Genomic DNA, 14,018 nt, shown 5'->3' with positions numbered 1-14,018 from the left:
CTCAATACGCAAAGCAAATTGACCCCCCCAAACTTACAGTATGCATTGTCCTCAATGTATAATTTAAAATATAAATGTGACAACACATACATCTAGCACGAGTGTCAGAACTCGTCGCTCAAATTGTCGTCCGCAGCATCTTCATCATCCTCGTCCATGGGCAGGGGCGGTAGATCTGGTGGTGGATACTGTGGTGGCCAAGCTGGTGGTGGTGGAAAGGGAGCATGTACGCGGCGCGCGCGGTTGCACGTGAAGTGGCGCGCCTGCGCTCGCCTATCTGGCTATGCCCACTGAAGCTGAGCGCGCTGCTTCGCGTGATGTCGCGTGGTGGCGTGCATAGATCTGCCTCATCATATTTTTTTTAAACACCTGCAAAAATAAAACAATTGAATCAATATTCGAATAATGAAAATTAAAATTAACAAATAAAAGAATAAAATGAAATAACATAAACAAAACGAATGCATTGTGGGTTACCTTCCACACAACGCTTGGTTTAACGTCGTCAACCCGACTGTCACCAATTTATTCAAGGTGGGTCGTGAGAACTTTTGGATGCCTTGATTTCTACTCTTTGACCTTCAACTTTCATGGTCAACTTTCCTCGTTTCATGTCAATGATGGCTCCAACAGTAGCCAATAATGGTCCTCCTAAGATGACGTGAACGTTCTGACTGGTCTCCATGTCAAGTACCAATAACTCTGCTAGAACCTTCAATTTATCAATCTGAAGTTCAACATCTTCCACCATACCCAAAGGTCTCCTGATCGATTTATCTGCCATCTGTAAGCTTAGTCCTGTGGGCTTCATCTTGCTCAATCTAAGTTTCTCGTAGAGAAAACTTGGCATTATATTCACGCTCGCTCCTGAGTCACATATAGCTTTTTCCACCATTTTACCCCTTATTTCACATGGTACAACAAATTCACCGGGATCTTGCAGCTTCTGGGGAAGATTTCTTCGTGTTCCTTCTGGAGATTCCACTTCCTCCTGATCTGCAGATTCAATATTAGTGTGTACGTTCTTGAGATCTTCAAGACCTTTTTTCTTGTGAAATTCAGCTTGTAATTGTAAAAATCTTTGGGGGTAGGGAAGTAAAGAAATATCAATGCATTGATTCGAATCGTACCTCTCACACTTCTTACCTCGGACTCTTTTGATTGGAGTTGGCTTTTCATCTCTGGCAGGTGTTGGTTTAACCTTTATCTCTTCTCTGCTTACCACTTCAATCTCCTCGTGCTGTACAAAAATGGCATTCACCTCTCTCAGATTTGGGTCTGCAGTCTTTTGTACTGCGCCAGACGGTTGAGACGTGAGTTGCTTCGTTATCTGCCCCACTTGTGACTCAAGAATTTTCAAGGAAGCACCAATATTCGCCATGTGTGTCTCAAGGTTGTCAAGTTTAGACTCAGTCCCAGCCATCCTCTTGCCAGATTCATCAACAAATATTGCAACCAAATCCTCAAATGATGGCTTTCCTTCCCCATTTGATGTATTGAACCATGGTGGAGGATTCAATAAATTCTTAGTATTCACGTTTGAAAAATTTTCATGGTTTCTCAAACCAGGATGATAAGTGTTAGGGGGAGGGTTACCTCGATATCCTCCATAGTCTCCAAAAATTTTTTTGTTGATGTATTGAACTTCTTCAGGAGATTGTGATTCTTCAACAACAAACGATGGTCCCTCAGTTTTTGATTTACTCACTTTATTCATGGTTGCTATCTGTGTAGTTAATGCTGATACTTGCGCAGTGAGTGATGTGATAGGATCCACAGCATAAATTCCAGCAGTCTTCTGTACTCCTGACCTCTCAGACGGCCATTGGTAGCTATTAATAGTCATCTGCTCAAGCAAGTCATAAGCTTGAGCAGGGGACTTGGCAAAGATCGTGCAACCTGCCGCTGTATCCACTGTTGTCTGTGTCTGACCATTCAACCCATTATAAAAAGCTACATATGTACCCAGTCTTCAAAACCATGATTCGGGCACCTCCGCAATAACTCCTTGTACCTTTCCCATGCCTCATAGAGCTGCTCAAAGTCAGTTTGCCTGAAATTACTGATCTCAATCTTCAATTGCGCAGACTTCCCAGGGGGAAAATATTTAGAAAGAAATTTTTTTGCCAGCTCCGGCCATGTTCTGATACTTCCCAACGGAAGCGATTGGAGCCATCTTCTTGCCTGGTCCCTAAGAGAAAATGGAAACACGAGCAATCTAATAATAACATCAGAAAAATTATTAATTTTTACCGTATCCGTGATCCCCAGGAATGTTCGTAAATGAACATGAGGATCAGAAGTGGCAGTTCCAGCAAACTGGTTTTGCTGAACCATATTGATCAGAGCAGGCTTCAACTCGAAATTATTGGCATTGATGGCCCCTCTTGCAATACCAGAGTAATGATTGTTGATCACTGGTCGGAAGTGGTCTCTGATAGGTACAGCCTTTGGCGGGATGTGTCTGTCGTTCTCTTTGTGTTCACCCATTACTTGGATCTCTTCTCTTCGTGCTTTTCTTAATCTTCTCGCAGTTCTTTCGATCTCCGGATAAAAAATATGTGGGGACCCGGACGCTAATCAAGTTCTTTATCATAATTGGGACTAATTAATCAATTAAAACAGGGTCTAATAATTTTTTTTTTTCTTTTAAAATGCGGAACGTAGTGAAATCAAGACATATATACATATCAGTATATAAAATACAAGTCCTGTATCATAAACATTTATTCAAACTAGTGTTTGACAACTACTATCAAGTGTTCAACCCTATCTCTAGTCCAAGTCCGGTGCCACCACTCTAATCACGATCTCTCTCTTCATCTCATGGACCCTGAACCTGTCCCACCTGTTGTCAAGTACACATACAGACAAGACAACAGCCGGATAAACCGGTGAGAATATACTCCCAGTATAAATCAACGAAACATGCAATCATATAAACAATATAAAGCATGTAATCAGGTAACAGATATATGTAACAAAGTCTGAAACATAATCAATATCAAACTGTCGAAAATACTCGTAGCTACATCATTCAGACTAGACTCAGTCCTAGTCTAGGGATCCCGATTCCAGAAGTTGGCATGCGTATATCGACTAGCAGTAATAGAAAAGACTCCAGTTCTATCCACGCCGATATGGTATCGATCAACAATAATAGAAAAGACTCCAGTTCTATTCACATCGATACGGTATCGATTACCAGTAATAGAGGAAGTTATTATTCTATCCACATCAATATAGTACCGATTAACAGTAATAGAAGCAACTCTAATTCTATCCACATCGATATGACATCGATTAACAGTAATAGAAGAGCTACTAATCTATCCACATCGATACAATACTGATTAACAGTAATAGAAAAAGCCACCATCCTATCCACATCGATAGCCAAACATCCAGTGACAGTCTTTGGCACATCCGCCAATACACCATCTTATGACATCGTGCAATGTGCCCGTGGTGATCCCACCACTAACGGCACTTCTGTCATAAGATGACTCCTCTAATACCTGCTGTCTAAAATCAAGAGAACAAGTATATCAATCAACTCAATGCAAATATCAATGCAATAAAGTAAAGTATGTGATTTAGGGAAACCCAAGTCTAAGCCGACTCAAGTCCATCTCCCAATACCACATTGACTTATACCTTTCCTTCGTCGGTTTCTGGCTCAGTCGAAGTCCTGAACTCACAATCTGTCTGGTACTGACAATATCAATAATCTCATATCAATATACTAGTCAATTCCATAACAATCTGATCAATCTGGATTTAATTCAAAATCAATGGTATAACGGTATAATTTAATATCCCCGTTAATACCAATTCACCAGATAACAGTTACAATCTATAACTCATATCCCATACAATCCGTAATCCCGCCACAATTCAAATCTTTCCGGTATCAACCGATTATAATCAAAAATTCATAACAATTCCATAATCAGTCTATTTCTTAATCTGACTTCGATTCTATGATGTCTAACATGTCAAGAACATCATATATGAATCCTATTCCATTCTGACAATAGCATAATTTCAAAGCATGTCAAAACGTAGCAAAACTTACGTCCAGTTGTAGCCTACGTTCCTAGGAACTCAGTACCGAAGTCGGATTCAAAATCAGACGGACGGATTTCTCAGAAAAGGTGTAAGGATTTCCCACTACTTTCCAGAGACTTTTCTCGACTCTTTTTTCGAAAATAATGAAGGAGAAACGAAGCTTGTTTCATATATATATTGCATGCAATTCGTACGTGTCTTCTCCAGAATTTCACTTATTTTAAGCGGCGCTCGAGCGGTCAAAAACTACCGCTCGGGCGCCGAACATTCTGTCCAAGTGTTCAGCTTGTCACGCCTTGGCGCTCGGGCGGTCAAAAACTACCGCCCGGGCGCCACACTTTCTGCCCGAGACATTTTCCTATTGAACATTGACGCTCGGGCGGTCGTAATCTACCGCTCGGGCGCCACTACTTCTGTCCAAAACTTACACAAGTTATATGAACTCTTATTTCGTGTCCCGATTAATCCTTTCGTAATCATATCAAATTATAAATCAATAATTACCGATTACTAGGATTAAATTTCCGGGCATTACATTCCTCCCCCCCCCCCCCCCAAGATATGATTTCGTCCTCGAAATCACAAGCAATCTATCATATCAACAAGGAGTATATACAGAAATGTATTCCAAATTTACATTAGTGAAATAATGCTGGGAATTCCTGTCTCATATCAGATTCAGTCTCCCACGTAGCTTCTTCAACACCATGACGAGTCCATTGTACTTTTACCGACGGAATCATCTTCGTTCTGAGCTGTTTTTCTTTACGATCGATAATCCGGATCGGCTTCTCGACATAACTCAATGTCTCATCCAGCTCAGTCTCGTCTGGTTGAATAACATGTGAATCATCAGGGAGATATTTCCGCAGCATCGATACATGAAAGACATCATGTATTCCGGATAATGAAGGCGGCAATGCAAGTCGATAGGCTCGATCTCCTATCTTTTCAAGAATCTCATAAGGACCGACGTATCGTGGAGACAACTTCCCTTTCTTTCCAAATCGGACAACACCCCTGAAAGGTGAAATCTTCATGAACACCCGGTCTCCTGCCTCAAATACCAACGGTCTACGTCGGAGGTTGGCATATTTGGCTTGTCTGTCCTGGGCTGCCTTCATTTTCTTTTGAATCAACTTTACTTTTTCAGTCATATCTCTGATCATATCAGGTCCAGTCTCAGGAACTTCAAAAATATCATCCCAATACAATGGGGATCTGCATTTCTTTCCATACAAAGCTTCAAATGGGGCCATCTCAATACTCGTCTGATAGCTGTTGTTGTACGAAAATTCGCAAAGTGGCAATGCATCTTGCCAACCAGTGCTAAAGTCAAGCACTACCGCTCTTAGCATATCTTCCAATGTCTGGATCGTCCGTTCTGACTGTCCGTCGGTCTGTGGATGATATGCGGTACTAAGATGTAACTTTGTACCGAGAGCTTGCTGCAAACTCTGCCAAAAGTGCGATGTAAACCGAGGGTCACGGTCTGAAACAATCGACTTTGGCACTCCGTGCAGTCTCACCACTTCTCGAACATAAATATCGGCCATCTGATCATATCTATAGGTCATTTTGTATGGAATAAAGCATGCTGATTTGGTCAATCGATCAATCACGACCCAAATCGCATCAGAACCTCGGGAGGATCTCGGTAATTGTGTCACAAAATCCATGGAAATGTGATCCCATTTCCATTCAGGAATCGACAAACTCTGTAATAATCCTCCTGGTTTCTTTCTTTCAGCTTTCACTTGTTGGCAATTCAGACACTTGGCTACAAATTCTGTCACATCAGATTTCATTTGTTTCCACCAATACTGTGTCTTTAAATCATTATACATTTTTCTGCCACCAGGATGAATGCTAAAACGACTGTTGTGCGCTTCTGTCAGTATTCGCTGTCTCAAATCCGAAACATTTGGCACAACCAGACGATTATTCACATACAAAATGTCATTTTTCACCTGATATTCCGATTGATGACCAGTTCTGACCATAACAATCGATTTCTGTATATTCTGATCACTTTTCTGAGCTTCTTTAATTTTCAAAAGTAGCTCTGGTTCAGCCCGAATAGCACACAATCTCATAGGCTGACGATTTGTTTCAAAAGCTAATCCAGACAAACAGCAGTCTTCTATCAAATGCGAAACACCTATCGTCGATAAGGATAGTGCACATACCTTTCGACTCAGTGCATCTGCTGCTGCATTGGACTTCCCTGGATAATATTTAATCTCACAATCAAAGTCTTTCAATAAATCTAGCCATCTCCGCTGTCTCATATTCAACTCTGATTGCGAAAACAGATATTTCAAGCTCTTATGATCAGAATAGATTTCAAATTTCTCACCGTATAAATAATGTCGCCATATCTTCAAGGCAAAGACTATGGCTGCCAATTCAAGATCATGAATTGGGTAACGAGATTCGTGGGATTTCAGCTGTCTCGAGGTATAAGCAATCACATGCCCCCGCTGCATCAAAACACAACCTAATCCGCGGTGAGATGCATCACAATAAACGACGAAATCACCAGTGCCTGAAGGAATCGTCAACACAGACGCACTGGTCAGTCTCTTTTTCAACTCAAGAAAACTGGATTCACAGTCTTCTGTCCACACAAATGGAGCATTCTTCTGAGTCAACTGTGTAATCGGTTTGGCAATACTCGAAAAATCTTTAATGAATCGGCGATAATATCCTGCCAAACCCATAAAGCTGTGTATCTCTGGTACAGATGTCGGTCTCGGCCACGAAATCACTGCCTCAACCTTACTGGGATCAACTGATATACCGTCTCCCGATATCATATGCCCCAGAAATACCACATGTTTCAACCAGAACTCGCATTTCGACAACTTAGCATACAGTTTCTCTGCCCTCAAAATTCTTAACACAGTCCTCAGATGATTAGCATGTTCAATCATATTCTTTGAATATATCAATATATCATCAATGAATATGATAACGAAATCATCCAAATATTTCTGAAAGACGCGGTTCATCAATCCCATAAATACCGCCGGTGCATTCGTCAAACCAAAAGGCATGACAATAAACTCATAGTGTCCATACCTGGTTCTGAATGTTGTCTTAGAGATATCAGAGTCCCTGACTCTCAATTGATGGTATTCAGATCTCAAGTCGATCTTGGAATACACCGAAGAACCCTGCAACTGATCAAATAAATCATCAATACGAGGCAATGGATATTTATTCTTTACCGTTGCCTTATTCAGTTGCCGGTAGTCGATACAAAGTCTCATCGACCCGTCTTTCTTCCTCACGAACAGTACTGGAGCACCCCAAGGAGACACACTCGGTCTAATGTACCCCTTGGCCAGTAAATCCTCCAACTGTTCTTTCAGTTCTTTCAATTCGATCGGTGCCATCCGGTATGGAGCTCTCGAAATCGGAACTGTTCCTGGCATCAATTCAATGCTGAAGTCTATCTCTCGCATCGGAGGTAATCCAGGAATCTCGTCTGGAAAGACATCAGCAAATTCACACACCACTGGCAAATCCCCCAATGATGGGCTCGATTTCAGTAAATCAACTGAATATACCAGGAATCCATCCGCTCCTTTCTGCAACAATCGAGTCATATCCATTGCAGATATCAAAGGAATTCTAGAACGAGAACCCTTACCATAAAATTTCCACTCCTCAGCCATCTCAGGTCTGAATCGAACTATCTTGTGGAAACAATCGACTGTAGCTCGGTACTTGGTCAACATATCGATACCGGTAATACAATCAAAGTCAGATAACCCAAGCACAATACACTCTAACTCAATCGTATGCCCATCGTACTGCAGTATACTAGATTTAACAGTTTTCACTGACATCACACCTGTCCCTACTGGAGAAGAGACAGACACTACCGCAGACAATGACTCAATAGGTAACGCATGACTCAATGCAAACCTCTCAGAAATAAAAGTATGCGATGCACCAGTGTCAATCAGCACATATGCAGGATAACCAGAAATAAAACAGTTACCTGCCACGACAACATCAGGTGCATCCTGTGCTTGCTCCTCAGTCAAAGCGAATAGTCGGGCCTGCTGTCGAGGAGGCTGGCTCGCTGTCAGGCTCCCTCCTGGCCTCTGCTGTGACTGAGTAGATGGTGCTGGCTGAAAGGAATGAACGGCAGAAGATCGTCTTCCTGTCTGAGCCATTGATCCAGATGACTCAGCGGCCTGGACTCCCTGGGCATCACGCTGTGGACACACTCGGGCAAAGTGTCCATGCTGTTTACAGATGCAGCAGTTGCCGAACACTCCTCGGCACTGCTCGGTGGAATGCTTCCCTCCACAAGTGCTACAGTAGGGTCCTGTGTAACTCTGGCCCTGACCAGTCTGTCTAGAGCCACTCGAACTGGATGAACTACTTCCAGCTTTCTTGAATTTCTTCCCCTTAGCTTTTAGGAAGTCTTTCTTCCCACTTCCACCGCCGCTCTCAAATCGGGGAAATGGTGAAGGCATCTGTGAACTCGGTACTGAAGGCACAAACGAAGCCTCTTTCTGTCTTATCAATCCGGCTCGATTCAGAGCATCAGTGAAATTTTTTGGCCTCCCGGTATTCACCAAGGTAAAAATTTCAGGATTTAGACCATTTATGAACTGGTCTGCAACGGCCTCATCACTCCCAGCCACATGAGGGGCAAATCGGAGCAGAGTAGAGAACTTAGCCACATAATCCTCAATGTTTAACTGGCCTTGTTTCAAGTTTGCCAACTCGGCTCCCTTGTCCTTCCTATATGAAACTGGAAAGAACCGTAGATAAAATTCAGTCTTAAACACGTTCCAGGTAATGGCCGTACCTCGTAATTCCAAAGTCCGTTTTGTCGTGTTCCACCAGTGTTTAGCAACGTCATGCATCTGGTGTCCGTTCAGTTTCACCCTCTTTTCCTCAGTATATTCCAAAGATTCGAACAACGATTCAATATCGTCCAACCAACTTTCACATTCCACGGAATTCTCCGTCCCTTTCAAAGTCGGTGGATGGAATGACTGAAATCTTTTCAACAATTGCTCCATTGGAGTAGGGGTCACATCCATAGGAGGATTCGATGTACTTCCCTGTTCTGGTATCCTTCTCGGAGGCATATCTGATAATCGAAGAGGTTAGCAATTCCAACAATAATCATGTTTCAAGCCTCCTCGGATCATCTTACAGCTGATCCATTCCAATAATATACAATACCATATCAATATCAGATAATTCAGGTAGCATATATTAAAACAGGAATCATGCTAGCAATCAAAAGCAGGAAAGAAAATCAATCTACCCCGCTCACTAGCTTCTATCTCAGTCTTAGGGATTTATCGCTCTGATACCACCTGTTGTGGGGACCCGGACGCTAATCAAGTTCTTTATCATAATTGGGACTAATTAATCAATTAAAACAGGGTCTAATAATTTTTTTTTTCTTTTAAAATGCGGAACGTAGTGAAATCAAGACATATATACATATCAGTATATAAAATACAAGTCCTGTATCATAAACATTTATTCAAACTAGGGTTTGACAACTACTATCAAGTGTTCAACCCTATCTCTAGTCCAAGTCCGGTGCCACCACTCTAATCACGATCTCTCTCTTCATCTCATGGACCCTGAACCTGTCCCACCTGTTGTCAAGTACACATACAGACAAGACAACAGCCGGATAAACCGGTGAGAATATACTCCCAGTATAAATCAACGAAACATGCAATCATATAAACAATATAAAGCATGTAATCAGGTAACAGATATATGTAACAAAGTCTGAAACATAATCAATATCAAACTGTCGAAAATACTCGTAGCTACATCATTCAGACTAGACTCAGTCCTAGTCTAGGGATCCCGATTCCAGAAGTTGGCATGCGTATATCGACTAGCAGTAATAGAAAAGACTCCAGTTCCATCCACGCCGATATGGTAACGATCAACAGTAATAGAAAAGACTCCAGTTCTATTCACATCGATACGGTATCGATTACCAGTAATAGAGGAAGTTATTATTCTATCCACATCAATATAGTACCGATTAACAGTAATAGAAGCAACTCTAATTCTATCCACATCGATATGACATCGATTAACAGTAATAGAAGAGCTACTAATCTATCCACATCGATACAATACTGATTAACAGTAATAGAAAAAGCCACCATCCTATCCACATCGATAGCCAAACATCCAGTGACAGTCTTTGGCACATCCGCCAATACACCATCTTATGACATTGTGCAATGTGCCCGTGGTGATCCCACCACTAACGGCACTTCTGTCATAAGATGACTCCTCTAATACCTGCTGTCTAAAATCAAGAGAACAAGTATATCAATCAACTCAATGCAAATATCAATGCAATAAAGTAAAGTATGTGATTTAGGGAAACCCAAGTCTAAGCCGACTCAAGTCCATCTCCCAATACCACATTGACTTATACCTTTCCTTCGTCGGTTTCTGGCTCAGTCGAAGTCCTGAACTCACAATCTGTCTGGTACTGACAATATCAATAATCTCATATCAATATACTAGTCAATTCCATAACAATCTGATCAATCTGGATTTAATTCAAAATCAATGGTATAACGGTATAATTTAATATCCCTGTTAATACCAATTCACCAGATAACAGTTACAATCTATAACTCATATCCCATACAATCCGTAATCCCGCCACAATTCAAATCTTTCCGGTATCAACCGATTATAATCAGAAATTCATAACAATTCCATAATCAGTCTATTTCTTAATCTGACTTCGATTCTATGATGTCTAACATGTCAAGAACATCATATATGAATCCTATTCCATTCTGACAATAGCATAATTTCAAAGCATGTCAAAACGTAGCAAAACTTACGTCCAGTTGTAGCCTACGTTCCTAGGAACTCAGTACCGAAGTCGGATTCAAAATCAGACGGACGGATTTCTCAGAAAAGGTGTAAGGATTTCCCACTACTTTCCAGAGACTTTTCTCGACTCTTTTTTCGAAAATAATGAAGGAGAAACGAAGCTTGTTTCATATATATATTGCATGCAATTCGTACGTGTCTTCTCCAGAATTTCACTTATTTTAAGCGGCGCTCGAGCGGTCAAAAACTACCGCTCGGGCGCCGAACATTCTGTCCAAGTGTTCAGCTTGTCACGCCTTGGCGCTCGGGCGGTCAAAAACTACCGCCCGGGCGCCACACTTTCTGCCCGAGACATTTTCCTATTGAACATTGACGCTCGGGCGGTCGTAATCTACCGCTCGGGCGCCACTACTTCTGTCCAAAACTTACACAAGTTATATGAACTCTTATTTCGTGTCCCGATTAATCCTTTCGTAATCATATCAAATTATAAATCAATAATTACCGATTACTAGGATTAAATTTCCGGGCATTACAAAATAAGCACGTCAGGGTTTTGCGATCTTAGCATGCACTGTCAAACAGAAAAAAACTGAAAAAATCAATCAATATAAAAAAAATAAAAATCTCTAAATTAAAATCTAGACTAATTGGTAACAATACTGATATAAATTCAAATTTGAAACTCCCCGAAAACGGCGCCAAAAACTTGTTGCGTGTTTTCTTGATTGCTCGCAAGCGCACGACGTCAAGTTATAGTAAAATGTATTTTTGTGTACGAGTGGCGATCCCACGAGGAGTATTTATAAAAAAAGTATATTCGTGCTTGTAATTAAAATAGTCTTAACTTTATTTAGAAAAATCAAGAGAATTGATTTACTTAAACAAATTAAATGAAAACAAATAATTAATCTAATAACTGAGTTGAGAAATAACAATGAGAGAAAATATGTAGAGAAATGATTTCACTAAGTTTCCACGATAAGTATTCTCAGTTAACTTTATATTCACGAATTCCAATTATTTAATGACCAATAACACTTAATTATTTTATTCTCCCTTTCCCAATTGACGAATAAATTGTATCAATCAAACTTCGATTCAATTATTCCTAATAAAATCTAAGTTTAATAGATAAATGCAAATAATGTTCTTAACTAAGCCTCGCTAAAGTTATACGCCTTCTGAACGCTATAAACATTCAATGATGTGTCTCTAATGATCTATAATCCTAGTCCCTCTCCCGAGTTGTAAGATCAATCAAACAAAACACAATTTATGGCCAGTAAATTGCGGTAAAATAAACACAGAGAACACAATTAAACAAAAACTGAATTCATCAAATAAACCACTGCGCAAATCACTGTATCCACAAATTTACATCATTCCCTAGACTATAAAATTAGTTCATAATGGATTCTAAATAAAAACAACACATATTCGAAGGTTTAGACATCTAAATACAAGAAAATATAAAGGCGAGAGAATAAATGACAAATCCGAAGTGTCGCCCCAGATCCGTCGTTCTTTGTATTCGTGATCGTTCTTCGCACTCTGGATCTTCGCTCGTGTCTATACCTCTCTCTTCTGTGTTTTTCTCTCCAAATGGTGTTTTTCTCGTGTTTCTTTCTCACACGGCGGCTGACTCCGTTTCTAACCTAATTCGCGGATTTATATATTTTTCTGGATGCACGGCGCACGCGTTTGCGCGTGATGTCACGCGCGACATTCTGGTCTCTCGCCTATGTTCCTGCGCACGCGGCCGCGCTCAAGCTTCTGTCGATCTTCTTGCATGTGTGCGCGCGCGGTAGCGCGTGATGTCGTGCCGCCACACGCACCCTTCTGGGCGAGACGTGCTCGCACTGCTATTTTTGCACTATTTTTCTCACTCCTTCAATAACAACAAAAGCGAACAAAAAACGCATAATCCCGTTCGAAACTAACATAATTAAAAATGGATTCTTATATAAATTAAGTGCAAATCTTGAACTTATCAAGTACACTATCATGTACCTGATATTCTGATCGATGCCCTGATCTGACCATCGAAATCGAGTTCTGAATATTCTGATCAACTTTATGAGCTTCTTTAATTCTCAAAATCAACTCTGGTTCAACTGGAACAGCATAGAGTCTCAGCGGTTTACAATCTGTCTCAAATACCAATCCAGACAAACATCAATCTTAAATCAAATTTGAAACACCAATCGTCGATAAGGATAAAGAACATACCTTTCGACTCAGTGCATCAGCTGCTGCATTCGACTTCCCCGGATAGTGCTTGATTTCACAATCAAAATCTTTAAGCAAATCAAGCCATCTTCGCTGCCTCATATTCAGCTCTAACTGTGAAAACAGATATTTCAAACTTTTATGATCAGAATAAATCTCAAACTTCCCTCTGTATAGGTAATGTCGTCATATCTTCAGTGCAAAAACAATAGCCGCCAATTCAAGATCATGAGTTGGGTAGCAAGTTTCATGTGGTTTCAACTGTCTCGAGGCATAAGCAATGACATGACCTCGCTGCATCAAAACACAACTCAATCCTCTGTGAGAAGTATCACAATACATCACAAAATCACCAGTACCTGACGGAATAGTCAACATCGGAGCACTGGTCAATCTCTTCTTCAACTCTAAGAAATTGGATTCACACTCCTCTGACCAAAAAAATGGAGCATTTTTCTGAGTCAGCTGTGTAATAGGTTTAGCAATACTGGAGAAATCTTTAATAAATCGTCGATAATATCCTGCTAAACCCATAAAGCTGCGTATCTCTGGCACAGATGTCGGTCTTGGCCAACTGATCAGGGCCTCAACTTTGCTAGGATCAACAGAAATACCATCTCCAAATATAATTTGACCCAAAAATACAACCTGTCTCAGCCAAAATTCACATTTCGAAAGCTTGGCATATAATTTCTCAGCCCTCAGAGTTCTCAACAAAATCCTCAAATGCTCGGCATGATCAATCATATTCTTCGAATAAATCAAAACATCATCAATAAAGATAATCACAAAATCATCGAGATACTTCTGAAATACACGTTTCATCAATCCCATAAATACAGCTAGAG

At 40.7% G+C, this 14,018-nt stretch overlaps 1 protein-coding gene across 1 annotated transcript; it reads right to left on the bottom strand.

Annotated features, from left to right (window-relative positions):
* Positions 1-529: 529 nt before the first annotated feature.
* On the bottom strand, positions 530-2,490 carry LOC140835726 (uncharacterized). Its single transcript, XM_073201132.1, has 3 exons — positions 1,966-2,490; positions 1,147-1,525; positions 530-996 (listed from the first exon to the last, which is right to left on the bottom strand). Exons 1-3 carry the CDS (start codon positions 2,488-2,490, stop codon positions 530-532), a joined length of 1,371 nt encoding a protein of 456 aa, XP_073057233.1.
* Positions 2,491-14,018: the final 11,528 nt, after the last annotated feature.

The sequence above is a fragment of the Primulina eburnea genome, chromosome 7, assembly GCF_022965805.1.
Source record: "Primulina eburnea isolate SZY01 chromosome 7, ASM2296580v1, whole genome shotgun sequence".
In the NCBI taxonomy this organism is placed as follows: domain Eukaryota; kingdom Viridiplantae; phylum Streptophyta; class Magnoliopsida; order Lamiales; family Gesneriaceae; genus Primulina; species Primulina eburnea.
Note: the sequence above shows the minus strand (reverse complement) of the source record. Positions and strands in the feature narration are given on the sequence as shown.

Coding starts and splice junctions, on each gene's coding strand:
- LOC140835726 (XM_073201132.1), bottom strand. CDS start 2,490: ATGGGTGAACACAAAGAGAACGACAGACACATCCCGCCAAAGGCTGTA. Junction 1,526..1,965: donor ATCATGGTTTTGAAGACTGG/GTACATATGTAG, acceptor GTGAATACTAAG/AATTTATTGAATCCTCCACC. Junction 997..1,146: donor TCCAATCAAAAGAGTCCGAG/GTAAGAAGTGTG, acceptor TTGAATCTGCAG/ATCAGGAGGAAGTGGAATCT.